The sequence below is a fragment of the Penicillium atrosanguineum genome (assembly GCF_028827265.1).
Source record: "Penicillium atrosanguineum strain IBT 20685 chromosome Unknown utg000003l_segment0_segment0, whole genome shotgun sequence".
Classification (NCBI taxonomy): Eukaryota; Fungi; Ascomycota; class Eurotiomycetes; order Eurotiales; family Aspergillaceae; genus Penicillium; species Penicillium atrosanguineum.
This window is the reverse complement of record NW_026623135.1, coordinates 2,143,148-2,161,877: the sequence shown is the minus strand read 5'-3', so window position 1 is coordinate 2,161,877 and position 18,730 is coordinate 2,143,148. Positions and strand designations below refer to the sequence as shown.

The 18,730-nt window shown below is 50.7% G+C and overlaps 8 protein-coding genes across 8 annotated transcripts; 1 reads left to right on the top strand and 7 right to left on the bottom strand.

Moving 5' to 3' along the window:
* Positions 1–32: 32 nt before the first annotated feature.
* Positions 33–1,568, bottom strand: N7443_004230 (Methylcrotonoyl-CoA carboxylase subunit alpha; the record flags this gene model as incomplete). The annotated part of the gene is made up of 1 exon (XM_056884286.1): positions 33–1,568. One exon carries the CDS (start codon positions 1,566–1,568, stop codon positions 33–35), a length of 1,536 nt encoding a protein of 511 aa, XP_056742564.1.
* Positions 1,569–2,324: 756 nt separating this feature from the next.
* On the bottom strand, positions 2,325–2,837 carry N7443_004229 (Glucose/ribitol dehydrogenase; the record flags this gene model as incomplete). The annotated part of the gene is made up of 1 exon (XM_056884285.1): positions 2,325–2,837. One exon carries the CDS (start codon positions 2,835–2,837, stop codon positions 2,325–2,327), a length of 513 nt encoding a protein of 170 aa, XP_056742563.1.
* A 1,483-nt stretch (positions 2,838–4,320) lies between these two features.
* On the top strand, positions 4,321–5,343 carry N7443_004228 (zinc-binding alcohol dehydrogenase family protein; the record flags this gene model as incomplete). Its single annotated transcript, XM_056884284.1, has 1 exon — positions 4,321–5,343. The coding sequence occupies one exon, from the start codon at positions 4,321–4,323 to the stop codon at positions 5,341–5,343; it is 1,023 nt and encodes a 340-aa protein (XP_056742562.1).
* Positions 5,344–5,884: 541 nt separating this feature from the next.
* N7443_004227 (response regulator) lies at positions 5,885–8,394 on the bottom strand (the record flags this gene model as incomplete). Its single annotated transcript, XM_056884283.1, has 3 exons — positions 5,885–6,307; positions 6,361–7,028; positions 7,077–8,394. The coding sequence occupies 3 exons, from the start codon at positions 8,392–8,394 to the stop codon at positions 5,885–5,887; spliced, it is 2,409 nt and encodes an 802-aa protein (XP_056742561.1).
* A 563-nt stretch (positions 8,395–8,957) lies between these two features.
* Positions 8,958–10,245, bottom strand: N7443_004226 (PQ-loop repeat-containing protein; the record flags this gene model as incomplete). The annotated part of the gene is given in 8 exon segments (XM_056884282.1): positions 8,958–9,213; positions 9,273–9,321; positions 9,382–9,438; positions 9,496–9,625; positions 9,689–9,770; positions 9,789–9,922; positions 10,000–10,034; positions 10,092–10,245. 8 exon segments carry the CDS (start codon positions 10,243–10,245, stop codon positions 8,958–8,960), a joined length of 897 nt encoding a protein of 298 aa, XP_056742560.1.
* Positions 10,246–11,915: 1,670 nt separating this feature from the next.
* sho1 (osmosensor SHO1) lies at positions 11,916–12,851 on the bottom strand (the record flags this gene model as incomplete). The annotated part of the gene is made up of 2 exons (XM_056884281.1): positions 11,916–12,446; positions 12,504–12,851. 2 exons carry the CDS (start codon positions 12,849–12,851, stop codon positions 11,916–11,918), a joined length of 879 nt encoding a protein of 292 aa, XP_056742559.1.
* Positions 12,852–14,608: 1,757 nt separating this feature from the next.
* Positions 14,609–15,367, bottom strand: N7443_004224 (putative nuclear distribution protein RO10; the record flags this gene model as incomplete). Its single annotated transcript, XM_056884280.1, has 2 exons — positions 14,609–15,080; positions 15,132–15,367. The coding sequence occupies 2 exons, from the start codon at positions 15,365–15,367 to the stop codon at positions 14,609–14,611; spliced, it is 708 nt and encodes a 235-aa protein (XP_056742558.1).
* A 226-nt stretch (positions 15,368–15,593) lies between these two features.
* N7443_004223 (ubiquitin-associated-like domain-containing protein) lies at positions 15,594–18,225 on the bottom strand (the record flags this gene model as incomplete). Its single annotated transcript, XM_056884279.1, has 4 exons — positions 15,594–15,923; positions 15,975–17,860; positions 18,030–18,084; positions 18,142–18,225. The coding sequence occupies 4 exons, from the start codon at positions 18,223–18,225 to the stop codon at positions 15,594–15,596; spliced, it is 2,355 nt and encodes a 784-aa protein (XP_056742557.1).
* Between the last annotated feature and the right edge of the window lie 505 nt (positions 18,226–18,730).

Below are 18,730 nucleotides of genomic sequence, written 5' to 3'. Positions count from 1 at the left end.
ATTGCCCAGCAATTAGAATGTTCACATAACTTTCAGGCCAAAGCTGCGGGGTCTTTCAAGTCATCATCTAACTTCTTATCAGACTGATATTCAATCTGATGACGATGTGGAAGTTTTCTAGCCATATGAACAGCATCCAGCACGCCTCGAGAAAGCGCAAAAATCTCATCCATCTCTTCGAGACTGCGTCCTGCCGTCTCGGGGAACAGGTAATAAATCGCAGGTGTCATCAGGGCATTGAGGCCGGCGAAAACGAGAAAGTATCGTTGACCCATCAGATTGAATGCGAGAGGTGTGATGTTGGTGATCAAGATGCTGAAGATCCAGGAAACACTGATGCTCATGCTATTTATTGTGGTGCGGAGGTGGAGTGGCGCGATCTCCGTGGCAAAAAGGTAAGGAATGCCACCGAATCCGATGATATAGCTGAAATGAAACAAGAACAGGAAGAAAACGGCTCCGTGTGATGCCCATAGGTTACCGGACATGGACCCAAGGCTTGCAATGAGCACGAGGCAGATGGTGTTTCCGATCGTGCTGGCCATCAGAAGCTTCCGACGACCAAAGCCTTCGATACCGAGGACACAGACAGTACCTCCGATTGGTCCAACGAGCTGGTAGACTCCTGCTAGAAGTCGAGAGGTTTTTTCGTCGAGCCCGAGATTATTCTCGAAAATGGAGGTTGTATAGAAGGTTGTGACCGTTGCACCAGTCAATTGTAGGAAAACCAGAGGTCCAACTGCAAGCATAGCTCGATGGAAAATCCTCTGCGGTCCCATGTGGAAGATCTGACCCAATGACCTCTTCCCGCCGGACAAGTCTAGTGAGGCCTGTACTTCGTTGACCTTCTCGTCGATAATTCCGTCATTGACACAAGTATCTTCCAGCATGGCCAGAACCTCACGGGCCTCGGCAACTCGTCCTTGTCGAAGAAGCCAACGAGGAGAATCGGGAAGAAGAGCAGCGAATACAAAGACGATGGCTGAGAGCAGAACAGGGAATGCAGATGGAAAACGCCATGCAACACTGCTTCCCATGAAAGACATTCCAAATTCAAGGAACAGGGCGAGAGCGCATCCAAAACCGCTGAAGATTCCCTTGGTGGCAACGTGCCTGCCACGTTTCTTCGCAGGGGAGATTTCAGACTGCCAAAGAGGGATTGTGGCCAACAACGCACCGGTGCCGAACCCGATGGTGATCCGAGAAACGATGAGCTGGGCTAGGGTGGAAGCCGTGGCATTCAAGATACAACCAATAATCTGCACAGCAGATCCTGTCATCATCGTCCATCGACGTCCGAGTTTGTCGCCCAAGAAAATGCAAGAAAAGGTACCCAGGAAGCCACCAACCGCATAAGCAGCGACAACGGTTCCCTGTATAGTCGATGTATACGACTGATCTTTAGCATGATCCACGTCGATCTCAGGGAATTGATTTTCAAAGCTCTTCAGACTCAAAATTCCACCAAGCGAAGCAGCATTATAGCCAACGGTCATAATTCCAGGCATAAGAACACCCAGGATTGCCACAATGTTGAGGCTATTGCCACGGATTCCCAGAGACGACATTCTGGACGCGTCAGAACGAAGATCCGCCACGAGGTGAAGATCGATGGATCAGCGTGATCGACTGTGAGCTCCACAGAAAGCGAAGAGATGAAGAAGCAGACCAATTCTTCCCGCTCCATTTTATATTTCGATCACCCAGCCCATCAAGCAGAGCCTATGTGGTCCAGACCTCTTGTATTTGCCGCATTCCAACCCCCTGGAGGTTATGCATAGAATTCCCCCGTCCGTCCCGAGGGTCAATTTGCACGGGGCTCGAAAGAGTCCTTAGGAACTCGGCACGGGGACCCGAGTACCGCTTGATAACTCTTGTTCACCCTAGGGAATGTGGATATTGGGCCAGTGGGTAAGGAGGGCTAGATGGCACAACGTGAGCGATAATGTGAAGAATGGACATGGAAACAAGGGATCGGAGAAATAAGCAGCACAGGACAGCCCCATTGGATCGAAGCTCGGACTTCCTTCAAAACAAGCAAGGAAGACCGACATAACGAACCTATTCCGGGTGATCTGTCATTTGTTATGTTGCTGAGTTCTTATCTCTCAATCCTTACATCGTGATTCCATCCTGTGTCTCAGATGGTTCATCCGAGATTCATCCTCGACTGGAGTAATGAGCTGATATTAATGTGCATTCCATTCACTTTCATAGGGCAGGACACGTTTGAGAAGGATATTAATTATGTACTAGCTGGCTCCACATGCATAGTAAACTGGGAATCTCGCAACCTCTCAATTGCTAGTATCTTGAGCGTTTCCTCATTTGACTGGCATTTCCTGAGGGTGCCAAGTGCTCTCCAGCTCTGTGAGTCCAGACCGTTCGGTCATGAGGCGCGGTTGAGGAGTGTGTGGGGTACCGGTAAAGCCTTGGGCTGGAATGTTGCTAGCCGCCAGAGCTCTACTTAATTGATTCGCCCGTTTCCTTTCCCAGAATGCCCAGAGCAGCGAGCCAAGAGCAATGACCCCAAGCGGGACACCCAGGCCGACGCCAAGGGCGACATCATGTGAACTGGTGTTGGTCCCTGGAGATGAGGTTGAAGACACACTCGAAGAATTGGCACTTGTAGAGGAATTGGACGAAGTTGATGTGAGGGTATAGTCGGCAAGAGCATTATGTCCACCGATGATAGTCGCATCGTTTAAAGCGAAGCTATCGTAGCCATACTGGCAGTCTGTGCCATTTCCTTCGTCCGTGCCAACGGGTGTACCACAACAATATTTAGAAACACCAGATGCACTATTGTAGTTTAAATTGACAATTGCTGAGCCCATGTTCGTGAATTCGTTTTGTTCTGCCTTACGTCAATATTTGGGGGCCGAAAAGAAAGGAGATCAGATAGAGAGCTCACGACACGCAGTTGGGCATCCCGATGCCCAAGTATCACTGGTACATCCTCCTCGAGACAGGGTAAAGGGCTGCGATATGTCCATACAGTATCCATTTGACAGACAGATGGAAGTTGAGCCGCAACAGGAGGTGATTTCGTCGTCGGAGCATGGATAGTTCCCGCCGGCAGCCTTGTGATTGGGCCAGTAGCACTGGCGACTTGGGGACATGGCTTTATCCTAGAGATCAAGTTGGGAAAGGAAAGAAAACGAGTGACTGGGAGGTTAGATGCTAGTTAGAAATTATCTGAGGCTGACAAGTGTCTGCGACGAAGAATAGAGAATTAATGTTTCTTCAGCTGAGCTACTGGGGTGGGGACTCAGAATAACACTAAGAGGAGCGGAATTATGCCAAGGTCAATGCTGCTAGGATCTTCACTGCACAGTTGAAAGCCCAGCTCCCCAGTGTCGTACAGATTTGGGGGCCAGCGCTTAACATCACCCGAATTCGGGCTTCAGCCCCGAGCACCAAGGAAATCGGTTATATCCTTTGCTTGAATACATAACAAATCTAGGGAAAACACCAGACCATGTCCCTGATAGAGGGACGGGGTAGTGGCGGGGCGAGGCTTTAGCTTGGCTTACAGCAGCCTTGGCGCATGAAGCTACTCCTAAGGAGGAAGACATAAGGGTGGATCACGGGTGACTTGTCCACAGGCTAATTTCACTTGGGAGTGGTCTTATTCAGCTTTCGATGATGATTGGAGACAGGAAGTGTTGAATGCTTTGACCACGTTCGTATTTCCACGTTCGTGTGAACATAAACGGGGCGCGACATTGAACCTAATTAAGTTGTGCACTGCCACTATATGTATCAACAACACTTGGACCTCTCGGTCACTTCGCATAGAAGCATCCAATTGAACAAACCGAACTCTACGTATTCGACATATCTTGCAGCACTCCCTCCCGGGGTTTACTCTCAAATAAATAGTGTTCAATCAAACACTGGTCATCCATGCTCGCCCGAGGTCGAATAAGTTCCGAGACACTTCCCGGGCAGCCACCAGCCTTTTCAAAAGAGCACGCACATGCTATGCACACGAATATATTTATTTCCCAAACCGCCACAGAATCTCAAGGACTCTCGATTCCGAAACCCGCTCTGAATTTACACGAAGCATACATGACGTTTCCAACCCTGTAAGGCTGACGGAGATAACACAAAACCCGACGAGTTTACACCAAGCAACCAAGGGCAACTGGCTTAAATCCGACCAAGAACATCACTTGACAGTGAACCATATACCTCAACACAGCAGTCTAAGTCCGATAGGTCGGGGTATAAATAAAGAAATTCAAGTCCCAGAAGAGCCCGACAATTCTGAATCGGCCAGCTACTTACAATAACCCAACACATACTTCAACAATGTCCACAACCCATCAAGCCGCCATAGTCCCCCAAAAGGGTGGCCCCCTAGCTGTTGTTCAACGCGAAACACCAACTCCAGCCCCCAATGAACTCCTGATACAAGTCCACGCTGTCGCCCTCAACCCAGTCGACATCTACCAACGCGACATGGGAATGTTCATCCAAGATTATCCAGCCGTGCTTGGCTCAGACGTCGGCGGCATCGTGGTGAAGACAGGCTCCTCTGTCACTCTCGCGCCAGGCACACGGGTCACTGCATTCGCCAGCGCATTCATGCACAAAGGAAGCCCGAACTACGGCGCACTGCAGAGATACGTACTCGTCAGTGAGGAGATGGTTGCCGTTCTCCCGGAGTCGTATTCTTTTGCCGAAGGGTGTGTTTTCCCCATGGCTGCGCTGACGTCGTGGAATGGGTGGTTATGGGCTGGTGTTCCGCGGGAAGCTTCTTCGAAGGGCAAGGAAGGTGTCTTGGTTTGGGGAGCGGGGAGTAGCATGGGAAGTTTCGCGGTGCAGGGGGCGAAATTGGCTGGATATATCGTTTATGCGACTGCCAGTCCGCAGCATCATGAGTATTTGAAGGGACTTGGTGCTTCGCGGGTATTTGATTACAAGTCTGGGGATGTATTGGAGGAGATTGTCGATGCTGCGAAAGAAGATGGACTGATAATTAAGATTGGATATCATGCTACTGGATCGCAGCAGTTATCTGTGGATGTTATGGATGCGTTGAGAGGGGATGGGGAGAAGGTTAAGTTGGCTATTGCGCCGATGGTTGATGCAAGTGTGAAGGTTCCCGAGAGCGTCGAGACTGCTTTTGTTTCACCGCCGGAAGATCTTGAGGCGAGACATGAGCAGTGTGCTTGGATATTCAAGACTTGGTTGCAGGAGAAGCTTGCGGCTAGGCAGGTGGTTGTTAGTCCGAAGATCAAGGTGGTGGAAGGGGGACTGGAATCTGCTAATAAAGCCTTGGATGAGTTGAAGGCTGGTGTCAGCGGTGTCAAGCTGGTCTTGGAGCTGTAAGTACCTATTTAAGTCTTGAGTGCTTTGATTTGGTCTATGTTCGGGAATGATGAGGAACCTGGCTATGGAATTCAGGGAGAGAGAAACGAGTTAAGAGCCTAGATGTCTAATTACAAGTGGAAATCCACCACGTCCACCAGCGAAGAGATGACAACTGAAACAGGTCAGTCCAACCGGAAAGAAACCCGGACTGGACGTGGAAACATCTCTTTCGTATATTTTGAGTATGTCCAGTCTACATAAATATAAAATGCAGGGCCGAGCAGGGCAAAAATGGAACAAGAAAAGAGCAGAAACTTGACCGGCGGATTGCGATGCCATGAAGCTCTGAATAAACGCAAATGAGATGAATAAACGAGAAGAATGATACAAACGTTCAGGTCCAAGACCTCGAAGCGCCAATGCTATCCAAAAGTCAGAACAAGAGATAATCGTTACTATGTGGGGGTATCCAATGGAAAAGACAGATAGTCGAGACATATGAAAATATAATCAAGTGACTGCGCTGGTACATCAATACATCAAATGTACCACAGTTCTATCATTGCTCACTTGGAGCAGCTTCTTCGGGAGATTCCACTGTCACCTCAGGATTCGTAGAAGGTTGCGGAGCCACCGAGGGGCTGATCGAGTCTCCTGTATCGGCAGTATCGGCACCACTGCCGCTACCCCAGGAATCCTCGCGCAGAATTTCACCCGCGTCGGGCAGATGAGGCCTTTGCAATTCATGGCGAGGCAGCTTGGCATTGGTGCGGGTGAGTAGCGGCGACGCCGATTGTGTATGTGACACCGACTGATGGCGGCTGCCACCTTGCATTGGGCTAGCGGCGCTGTCAAAACCGGGCGAGGAAGACCGGGGAGAGTCCATGAATCCACGCCATTTGCGCCAGCCTTCGAAATCAATGAGAGCTTGCATGCATCCCCACTCCGTTACTTTCTGTTCTAGCCACGGGAATCCAACGGGCTGTTCTGAAGTCAGTGAATGTTCAATGAGAAATCCGGAGACGGAGCACATACCTTGGTCAAGAAATCATTACAGCCAGCAGCCAAAGCTTCATGACGATCACTCTGCAAACTGCTAGCTGTCAATGCGACAATAATCACCGGACTCCGGAACAATGACAAATCAGACAATGTATCTTCCACGCTGACAGAGCGATGCAAACTAGGTCGTCTATCTTCCATCGGGGTAGTCGCGGCACTTGAAGCACTGGAGCGACCAGATGCGTTTTTCGGAAAGACACCGATACCATTCAGACGTTCAAGACGGCGGATCTCCTTCGTAGCATCCAAGCCGTTCATCACGGGCAACTGGATATCCATAAGCACCAAGTGGAATCCTCCCTGCCGCCACTTTCGCACCGCCTCCTCGCCGTTGGCCGCACACTTCCAGCGCACACTCAGTCGTTTCATGAACGCCTCCAAAAGCTTTTGGTTGATGATATTGTCTTCCACGATCAAGACGTTAATTGGCGGTACAGTACCATCGATCAATCCACCGAAGACCGCACCAGGTGATGCGGCGCCCTTCGATTTGCGAAGAACTCGCGGAGACGCGACCGGTGGTGCTGGTGGTGTATGTGTTTTCATCTGGGGAGAGTCAGGCTGGGGCGCAGGAGGCGTAGGCACATTTTGCGTTGGAGCAGGCGGGGGCATCTGAGAATGAGGAGAAATGCCGGCTTCTTCTGAAAATTAGTCAAACTGAACCTGAAAATAAAGAGGTATACACATACCCGTTACAGTAACCCCTTGACCGTGAATTGTCGGGGAATTAGTTGCGTGTCTGGTGAGTGGCGGCCGGCGGTGATGCCGTGATCCACGACTTCCTGGTGATGGCAGAGGGGGGACGACACCCGTAGTAAGAATTGATATAGAAGGTGCATTAGGCTGTGCTGATGTCGAGGGGTGGCCGGGTGGCGTGGGGTTAGGCTGGGCCGGCATCAGAGGGAAATAGTCGCCATTCTCACCCGGTTGATGGTGATGATAAACCGTGTGACGGGGCGAGGGCTTCGGAGTTCGACGTGATGGAGCATCGATTACCAGCGCCTCCTCTATTGATTGCCCTCCGGGATAATATGAATCGAGCACAGTGAAGAGGACCTCTTCAGGGCTGAGTAGGCGTTCGGCATGCGCCTGTCTGTTCGAACCTTCTCGCGTAAAAATCCGAATCACGATATCTGGCGAATCGAAGCTTCTTCCCAAAGAGTTGACATATTTCATAATAACCTGATCTCGCAATTCATCCACAACTGCGTCTTCCATGCATGGGACCAGGGTGGCTGAGCCACCTGGCCGTTTGACCCAGACTCGGCGTTGAACCATCTCGTTCGCAGGCTCAGGTGTACGAACAGGGTAATAATCCCCTTGGAAAAATTGAGTAGGTTCCAACAGCCCACTGATTAAGTGCTGATGGGACGGTGTGAGCAAAGATTGCCGGCGAACTGCAAGGCTGGGTCGCTTGGTCGCGGAGGGAGGAAGAAACGCGGATGACGGCGATTGACTGATCTCCAAAGCTCGCTCGACGACGGTTTCTAATGCCGGTGTCAATGGAGGGTCGCTCGGAGTCGCCGCTCGAAGCTTGGCGTTGGCAGACTGAAAGGAGTTGTCGTCGGAATGCTGTGGTGTCTGGAGTGGAGTCGAGCTAGGAGAAGGAGCCTCTTCAGTGAGGGGAGTATGCAGCGGCGATAGATTAGACTCGGTCGGTGGCGAAGTACCGGTGCGATCGTCGCGCTGGTGATGAAGCTGGCTCGATGGAGAGGAAGGATAAGACTCGTCCGGGTGCCGAGGCTTGAGCGCGCCTCCCTGGCGGTCGGGAGCAGAGCCGGGGCTGGGCTCGTCAAAGGAGGGCTCGGCAGGCGAAGAAACGACGTTGTACAGGGACTTCTCGCTGGCAGAGTCGAGGGGTTGCGAAGCGCGAGAGTTGGAGTTGCGAGAGGTTGAGTTTGGGTGGACACGCGGGTCCGCCCCGTTGCCCGCTTTTGGAACCGCCGGTGTCGATGATCGTCGAAGCAGTTTTGCCTTTAGCAGACGCGATAGACGTCTCTCTGGCATGGTGATAGCTGCCGGAGAGGCTAGAAGCCTCGCATTGTGTTTTTCCCGAAACCCATCGAAAGAGCGAGACAGGGGCACCGTTGTCCCGTACGGGCTGGAGGCTTCCGACCTAGCTCCAAGGATGGTTAGCAGGTCCCAGCTTTACTCCAGACCACAATTCTTTTGTTACCCCCAGATCAAGAAGGGTAGGAAAAATTTAGGGGCGGAGTAAAGGGAGATGACGGGATGCAGTTACACGAGACCGTTTATTTAACAACCTGTGCCCGTGCTGATCTCCCGATTGTTGGGCAAAGCTTGGAGCTTTCACGCTAAAACCGAAACATCGGGCCGCGTGGGTTGGTTCTGTGTTTTTTTTTTTTTTTCTTTTTTCTCAGGTCTAGAACTCTTTGCTTTTTCCTTGATTTGGACAGCTCAGGTATCTTGAGTTGATCCGATCAATTGGTCCCTATGCCGGGATAAATACCTAGGTAAGGTTCTATTTACAGCCCGACGCGACCTTGGCTATGTACACAGTCTCCATAGACGCGTGAGAAATCCTCAATCATGGAACTTGGGTGCCCGATTCAACATTTTTCATTCGTCTTTTCCCGTTCCACATTCAATGTGGGTTGTGGCCGGTGCTCGGTGGGTTCCTGAGGCAGGGTCTCCCCCGAGTCATCGAGTACCCCCGACTCGAGGTCCCGTACTGTGGTATGGCTTTGTTGCAAGCTTAACAGGTCATCGATGCTTTTACCGGTCATCTTGGCCTCCCTGCGAAGTTCGCGGTAGCGGATGCGCCATATTATGTGGCTTGCATAGATGCCCGACTCCAAAACGACGCTGTTGACAGGGTTAGCCTGGCAAAGAACTTAACTCTGGAATGAAGCCGAGTAACTGACACAATGATATACAGTATCCCAGCCAGTATATCAAACTTTCCCTGTGCAGCTATTGGCTCATCAGCAAGGCTCGATGATTCCATGTTCCAATGCAGGCTAGGTCGCATACCTAACGCAAAGAGCGAGAACAATCCGCCAAACGTGTCAGTCGATAGGAACAACCAGTCTATGTATAGTGGATTAGCAACCTCGGAGATGGCTTTTCGAGACTATCATTACATACTGATGCCAATCACTCGCCCGTCTCTCTTCCATAGTTCAAAGTATGGCGGCAACATTCCAGCAACCAAAAGAATGGCTGCCACAATGCCTACCACTAAATCCGGCCACGTAACTCCCCTTTCATAGGGTATCTAGCAAAGTTTGTCAGGAGGTGTCCTAGAATGCCAGGCTATTCAGCCGATATAGGCGCCTACTCTCAATGTCAGAATGAGAAGAGCTTCGACCCCCCCAAACAACAAAACACAACCAGAGCAGACGACCGTTGCCTTTAAACGGCTATAGTTGCTGTTTCACAAAGTCAACCACAAGACAAGTGTTTCAAACAGAAGGTAGAAGACTGACTGATTGTAATACAATATCTGACCCCAGTTAACAAGAGAAAAGAATCCGAACATCTGCGGTTGGATCTGCAGCGGTATGCTGACTTTCTATCTCAACCGCATTTTTAGTCTCTTATCCAGTCTCATCTGTGCTTTATGTGGACTGTCCAAAGCACAGAACTCACCTGCAGAACCAAATAAGCTCCCATCGGAACTGAGCCTGTGAGGACGACAAATTGTTAGCAACTCAATCTCCTACATAACATAGGACACATACAAGTAGCCCATAAAAGCATCATGATTGCCGGAAACCCATCAGTTGTCTTGCGCCGCCAATTATACCATATTTGCGGGATTAACTGGATACACCACAGGACTGTGCCGATAGTGCCGAGCACATTGGATGCCACCGTAACATTATCTCCAGACATGCTGTTAACCTGTGAACATGCAAAGAGAGCACAGGATGAATGAAGCGAGACCGTCGAGGTCGGCAGATCCAAGTACAAAAAACTGGGTTGATTCAATGACCTCTCTGCCAGTCACTAGGTCGACGATACTACCTTCCTTGACCCTCTCGCTGTGAAACAGGTCACACCGCAGCAAGAACCTGCACGATGCACCAGTATAGTTATAGCAACAAACAAACAATCTTCGAATTTTCAAACCCAGAATCTTCTCGCGGAGCAGAACATCCGCGATGAATAACTCACAGGGAAAGCAGCGGTGATAAACAACCATTTAACCGGCTCAGACCGCACTAAGGTGCGCCACGACCTCTCGTCTAGGAAACAAATGGGGTTAACTCGACGCTAAACATGCATATTTCACCGACACGAGCAAACCTCTAGATATATGCAAGGCTATGCAAGCATAGCATGGGAGCCGTCGAACCGGAGGCCAGCGAATGTCCCGAAATCCGCAGTATGACATAGTCCTGACCGGGAATCAGATACCGCTTCAGGGACTCGGGATCTGAGTGTTGGCAAGAGACTAGGACCAGATAGGATGGTAAGCGGAGGCCCTGCTGATCGGCGTCTCTCTGATAAGAATATTGTTTAGCTACTGGGTATCTATAGGTTCTTCGAAATTCTAAATGCTCGAGGAAGTCTTTCCGGTTATCTTTCCTGGTCTCTTCTCTGCGATTCTGGGGGCGTCTAAGGTTATCTTGAGCGGCGACGATTGCTGTCATATGCACAATTGAAAGTCCGACATTTCATCGAGTGAACCATAATTTTCGTTGGCATTTTTTCTCCAAAGGGCATTCGGTATTTCCCCTTATTTCTCACAAAAGATCTACGATGCTATGGTGGGCCTGGACGGGTATAACTGAGGTGGGTGGCGTTGGATTTGGTAAAAAAAAACTCGATAGTGCTATTTTTTTTTCTACCAAAATGGCTGTAGAAAGAAAACTGTTATCTTGAAATTGATCTCGTATGCCTCAAGTTGCCTCATGCCACGCTAGAACGCTGTTTAGGGCGAGTTTGTGGGTGGATCTGGGAGATGATGAGGAGGGAATGCGGGGCTCTGGAGATGAGAGACGAGTCTAGAATTACACAAGCGGAGTCTTTGAACGTTGATCTCATCTTGCCCTGTTTTCTAAAGATTTCCTTACAGACTGCTACGCAATAGACTACGCGAACTCGACGTATATAAACAGAGGCATCAGATTGCATTCAAAGCCAGCTTTTCAATGTTTTTCTTAACATGAAAACCAGCGAACGGCGAAAGACGCACACACATACATCTGGGGCTTTTCACGCAGATTATTAGACAATCTACCGGAGTCCAAAAGACACCAGTCACGTCCAATCCCGACGTGACAAAGGGGAAAATGAAAGCATATGAACCATGTATAAAAAAGAAAAGAGCGGTAGGATAATCCACAACACTGGACAAACCAAACCAGGATACGTTCCAAGGAGAGGCGGAGAAAAGATCGCGTAGGGATAAAAAAAGGGAGGCCATCAAGACATCACGTTAGGGAAACCAAAATACACACACACACACGTCGACAGAAGATCCGAAGGGTATCAAAGAGGAACAGGATTTTGCGACAGAAGGCAGATCAAAAAAAAAAACAGAAGAGAGGACATCATGATCACAAGAGGATCAGGTAGTTTGAGGGTGCAATGCCGGTCTCTCCGGTGGATTTCCGAGCCTGCCACCATCGGCCGCTGACATCGGATACCTCGAGAATATCGTGCTTGGCAAAGCTGATTTCGTTGGCGTCTTCTGGGTTCGCGTCGTACGAGTAGATGGCCTTCGCCCGGTAGGGGTACTCGGTGGGCTGGGGCACTTCGGTACCTTCCGGTCCGTTATTAGTCGGGGCAGGGCCGGGGCCGGGGCTGGGGGTTGGGGCGAAGCGAGCGGATGAGTTGCGCTCGGCTCCAGGGGGTCCACCGGGATATCCGGACACGGGGGAAGAAGTCTCGAAGCCGCTCAATTGCGCAGATGTGTACATTTGGGGAGTGTTGCTTGTAGCCATAGTCTCTGGACGGGCACCGAAAGCGCTGGACATGGGGCGGCTGCCACGGAAAGAGCCGGGCTGTTCCTTGTTCAGGGCGAATGAATCAATGAAACCACGGTGCGAAGCCTGGGGGGTCGAGCCGAAGTAGAAGATCCAGATGATCTAAAGATCTGGGTTAGCAAATGTGTCAATTGGTATTTATCCGGTGGTTCTGCTTACAATGACCATGGAAAGGAGGATGAAGCCAGCACCAGCGGCTTGCAGGGCGCCCTGGTTACCGTAGACAGTGTTGTTCGCGCTCAGCGAAGTCAAGACGAGGCCACAGCCCAAATATCCGACGATTGCGACACCGTATACATTGCACGTGTCAGTACCGAAGGTCACGATCAGGCCGACGATGACGCAGAACATGTAACAAATGGCCCACCAAGAGTAGTTGGGGTAATCAGTCTGGAGGTCTGCAATGATCGATGAGATGAAAGCAATGAGCCATGCCAGGAGGGAGATGGAGAGGGTGGCTAGCGCGAACGGGTCGCCTAGAATATTACTCGCACGGAAGTTGGCCATTCTGACGAATGTTCGCGCTCGGTGTAGAGAGTGATGAAGATTGCGCAATAAGAGGTTGAAGGAAGGGATAGATCGAAGAGGGGTCGATCTCGCTGTTCAGGAGCCGTATAAGTGAATCGACTTTAATCGGAGGAGGCAGATGAGTCGACGTATGATGGGAAGTCGAGACTTGAGGTCAGGTGTGTTGAAGTTGCAATGGAATGCGCAGTTGAGATCACTGGAGGGAGAGTCTTGTCAGTCCAACTGTTCCCACAGCCCCGGTCGCGTGGGGTTCCAAGTCAACAACGGTTCCCAAGTTGATTGAATATGGACTCGGTGCCTTCCACAATCGCAACCAAGGGACGCAAAAAGAAGAGGGATCGAAGGATCGAAGGCAAGAAGAAAAAGAAGAAAACCCCAAGGCGGGAAATTATGGTTCGTACCTGAGACAAACACGGGGGTGATTTCACCAGGGACCGAAACGGGACGAAAGAGGGAGGGTTGATAAGAACGCAAAGAGGCCCCGAGAGAGGCGACGGCAGCACCAGGCTGGAGAATGAAATACAAACGAATGAATAGGCCAAAGGCGTTAAAATCGAGAAGAGTGGAAAAGGAGGAGAGAAGAGAAGGAAGTGGGCCCGGCCCCAAAACACACAGACGCGCCCCTGGAATCGAGAATCGAGACCACGGTGGAATCCGGGAAATGAAGTGTCACACCTTTCTGGCCCACTGCGATCGATTTCTGCAAATGATGCTGGCTCGTTTAATGATCTCGAATCGGTCGATTTGAACACTTTTCTGCTATCAATCCTCAATCGAAAATCGATGAAATGGTTATGGTCAACAGGAATCTATAAATAACCGGTCAAAGTCTTAGTCATGTATGGCCGAGGCTCCGCTGCTGACGCGGTTGACACCTTGCAACCTCGTCTTCTGCGTCTAAGCCCGGTTGAAGCCTTTGATCCGATATTCGTCGTATTCTATGCTCTGCGCTACTTGGAATAGCCTATACCAGTGTGCAGTTCCCCCCGTAGTTTCACTAGTTTCCAACGTTCGCCTCCACGCCCCACCGAGTGGTTCGCTTGATCCGATCTGGTACTTTTGCTCCGACATGCCTTTTCAGACACGTGTATGTCGTCAATAGCAGTACCAAAACACTCGTCACATGTATGCCATAGCACATAGCCCGCTATATACAGAGACATCAATCTTATCTAAATTGTCCCCAGAAGAACTATGTTTCGAATTCCCCCGCGCGGCGCCTAAGATGTTTCAGACCCTAAGGCCATGGTCAAGAATCCGGGGTAGATTCACATGTCATTTTCGACATTCCTTCTGATCTCAATTGGAATGTGTCGGGTGTCATTGGGGCCGGGGTCCGACAAGATTGGCGACGAAATGCATCTTGACACCACATGACGCCATCTCAACGTTCAACCCTGGGGGGCCCAAGACACTGCGACAGACTCCGGAAATCCGACGGTGCCGAACAGGGAAGACCCTGATGCCGTTGCATTCCGTGGAGATCAGTGTGTACTGCAGGCCGTCTGATCCTACTATATCCTCTAGACTCCTACTCACAAGGGAAATTCTGAAACAGAGAGACCCGAAGCCATCAGCAATTGATAATATTCAATTCATCCATAGTTATGACCTAGCCTGGAAGACTTCTAATGTACAGTCCGAAGCGCCCCAAAAAAAATAGCACATAAAAACCGAGGATATCATAAAGCGCAACACGCAAATGCAATCTACAACACACCTGGGCTTGAATTCGATCAAATCTCATTCTCCCTCCTCTCCTTAGCAACCTCCCTCCTCCTCACCTCCCTCTCCACGTCCTCAAGTCGACCCTCCCATTCAGCCCAACACTCACCACCCCCGACAAGACCCACCTCATACCACCTCTGCAACACACGAGCCGTGCGCACACGCAGCTCAGATATAGTTTCAGCCTGCTGAGCCTGCGTCTGCGCGAGGCTGTCCAATTTAGGTTGTAATTCAATCAAATCCGCTGAGCTCTGCGCGTCGGGCACGGGTAGGTCGTTCAGAGATGTAAGTCTTGACGCGGTTTCGGGGAAGGCGGTTGCATAGGAAAGGACGATTGAGGATAATGTGCGAGTGGAAAGACCTTCGGGGACTTCGTGGGTGGGTGGGGGTTCAAAGAGGTCTGGGAAGCGGTCATCTGGAATCTGATTAGAAAGGTGTAAATTGGTGTCTGGATTTTGCTGGTGAAATAGTAGACTCAGACTGGACGATGCGCGCGGAGGTTACACATGTCAACAAAGGGCTGGGCGCGACATACGGAGTTGAATCACATCCCCCACTGCGGGAACATTTCGACTGAGCTTTTCCAGCTCTCTTTCTAGCCGGGCGACTCGGCGTGAGACGGTTTCTTCGTGAGAGGTGGGCTTCTCGGGGTCGGTAGGGACTCCCGTCCATTCTGTGGCGCCCGTTAGGAGGTAGGAGAGGCGGCGCAGACGCGCCTCGAGAAGCTCGATGGTCGCTCCAGCCACGGCTTCGCTTTCGAGAGACATCGTCGGGGCAAAATAGTTCAATGGGGGGAATTGGGGAGTTGGCTCTGTTGAGGTCGACTGTAGCTTGCAAACACAACAAATGTGGGGACCCGGAGATCCTTATCAAATGATTGTATACGGATCAAGAAAACAAAAAGTCAAAGTCGAGGCATATGCTCCCTATACATTCGTATTATGCATCAGGCTCGCTCTACGGATCATTTATTCGTCACTCATACATGAAGACTCAAGTCCTCGCATTTTCCACGTGGCCCGTTTCATCACCTATGCTCCACTCCATATCATCATCCAAGGTTCGTGATACCGATGGGGTTGCAGTGTTACTGGGTGAGCCTAGGAGCCGGGATCCTCCCTTCTCTTGCATTTCCTGGCCGGCACCGTGATCAGTGTCCTCGGAAATTTCGTAGTCAACCGCATTCACCAGATGTCCGCTTTGAGATGTCGATTGCTGTTGCCGGCCGGCGTCTTTTTTTGGCGAGCTTTGAGGCTCTTCGCCTGGGTTGGTACTCTGCTCGCACTCGGCTGCAAATAGTTCGTTGTCTTTGTTGACGAATCCCTATTCGCAGTATTAGCCAACGTCAAACCACATGTACCGATCTTATCTTACCCTGAGAGCATGAGGTGCTGCTTCCACCTTGGCATTCACCGCGTTATCGTTGGCATAGACGAGCAGGACTGAGCGATATTCTTCGCGAGCGGCTCGAAGAACTTCGACCTCGCGGACTCTGTGAGCCGTGTAGCCAACGACATCGCCGTTTTGACTAGCAGATTGAGTGCCCTGAGCTTCCCTCTTCGCGGCCTGGCGCGCTTTTCCATCTTCAGCGGAGAAGCTAATGCGCCACCATTGAGAAGCGCCATCGTTCCGATCATCGATGTCCATTAAATCGCCCGATTTGGCGGCGTCGTTAGCTCTCAAGACGTAGGTGACATGCGGTTGAGTGCAGACTCCTCGAAGAGTGTATTTTCGAAGAGGAGGCTCCCCGGGGGTGGGAGAGGGCTCCGTGAGTGCCCTGGAGTAACTTCGCATGGTCTCGTGAGCCACATGCTTTCTTTCGTCCAGCTCTTTGAGCTTCGCTTCAAGCTTCGCCGAGGCCACTTTCAGCTCCTTTGTAAGCCGTTCTGCTTTCTCGTTTGCCACCTGGGGGTTCATTGATTCATCGTCCCCGGCCATCTTCTTCGCAAGTATTATGGGAACCACAGTGGCAGCTTTTTCGAGGATCTCCTTCCGAGTCAATGTGCCCGCCGGCGAACTTGGATATGTCAAACGTTGCACGGCTTGCTCCAGGCTCTTCATTTCACTCTCAACCTCGAGTCTTTGGGTGCGGAATTCACGAGAAATCTCTTGACAGCTGCTGAGGTAGCGATCTGGATAGAAAACTGAGGGGATCTTCACATCCACAGACTTGGAACTATCAGGGGCATCAAGCTTCATCAAGAGGACTTCTCCCACAGTCTCGAGCCATACGTCGTCAAGCTCCTCGCCAGGACTATCACCCCAAATCGCGTTGTCCAAGACGTCGTACAGCGTTTGGCCATGATCTGGCTCAACCTGGGGGCTGAACGTGTAGAGTTGCTTCTCAATGGGCTCTCCCCCTTCATCTACTTCGAAAGGAGAGTTTTTGTAAGCATGAGACATGAATATTGTTGCAAGAGGATTGTCCGGGTCCGCTTTAAGCGCCGCATCATGCCACTTCTCGAGGAAACGGGCCACGATTTCCTCCGAATCGGAAGAATATGACATGACGTGTTTGAGGTTTGCCAGCACATCACTGCTTCCAAAGGCACGTTTGGTAGAGTCCAGGAACGCCATTAGCCGCTGTGACTCGTGGATAATATCGTCCCAGTCATTATCTGTGTCCTGGCTATCATGAACTGTGACAATTTTTGGGAGGTTAATTGCCTGTCCGTTCCACCAATTCGCGTCATTACCGTAGTCAAAGAGCACCTTGTTTCGCAGCAACAGAGCTTCGCGCGCAAGAGGAATTTCATGGAGGATAGTCAGAAGACCTCCCAGATAGAGGTTTTCATGTGTAGGGCGAATAAACGCAGGAACTCCGTCAACCCTCTTGCGGTCCTCGGGATCCGGACTGATCAAGACTTCTTCAGATGAGGTGTTAAACAGAGTCATCGCCCAAGCGCCTTCATCGTAATGATCGCGTGTTGCTTTGCCAAACTGCGCTTCACCCTTAAGCGTCACACCGGTCTCCTGTTTTCCAGATCCAAGGGACATAGCAACCGCCTGTTGCAGTTCTTGTTCCTCGCGCTCGGCCAAGCTTAGTCCTTGTCCGGCACCGCCTGATTTGTTTCCCCAGTCAGTAGCTGTTGACCAGTATTCTTCCACGGGAGGCTCCTCACCAGCGGAGCTTTGGGCAGCTGTCGTGGCAGTTGACTCGAAATCGACGCCTTGGGAGGGTTGTTTCATGTTTGCTCGGGAGGGAGGGCGCGAAGGAGGAGCTGTTGCGGGTACTCGGAGCGCATTTTCTTGTGGGCCAACTGGAGAATAGTTGTCAGTCACTGGAGTATGGATTTGTGATCAAGAGGCCGTACAAGGTGCGTTATTGTCATTGTAAAGGGTCGTTGCCTACTCCACGGAGAGGTAGTCAGTTTCCATTCCAAACACGAGCCCCGCGCATCACAAATGTTGTCACCCTGACCTTTGGACCTGTAGGGTCTTCGAAATAGGCGTTGATCGCTTTCTGTGAGTCGTTGTTGTGGGCCTGCGATAAACAAAATATGAGTCCTTATTCTTTGAGGGGGCTTGGGGCAAGGCGGACCTTCAGGAAGTTGATAGCTTGCTCGCGCGTCGAGCTTGTGAAGCTGACAAACTCGTCGATGGCGTCTTCGGGCGGTTCAGCCATGGCTGCAAGGGGGCTTCTTGGCCAGGGAAAGATAGGTCAATTAATGGGCAAACATGACCAGAGGCGAAGTGTCGAAATGTCAAGCGCGAGTGGAGAGGGTGATCGCATAGCTTTCCCCACCAGGTGACGCCAAGCGCCATTCCGCTTTCACCTTCTTATTTCCGCGGCCTTCTCGACTAGAGAGAAAATGATGAGTTCAAAAGAAGAGGAAGGGAAAAGTAAAAAGAGGGAAAAACAACAAAACAAAAGTCAAAATAAAAGAGAAAAGAAAACCATGAAATGACGCCGGGAGCAGGAAAGGATCTTCCGAAGGAGGTCATAAATTTGGCTCTCTTGTAGTCTTCGCAAGGGCTTCTTCAGACTTTGGAGCTTGCATCTTTCTACTAGGCTCCCTGTGACCCTTTTGAGAGAAATGGTCTACAACTTAATGATATGTTGGTTCTGGTGGTCCACCTTTTCTCTCCATTTCTCTCTCCATTCCTTTACTTGTCAAGGTGCTCTATCT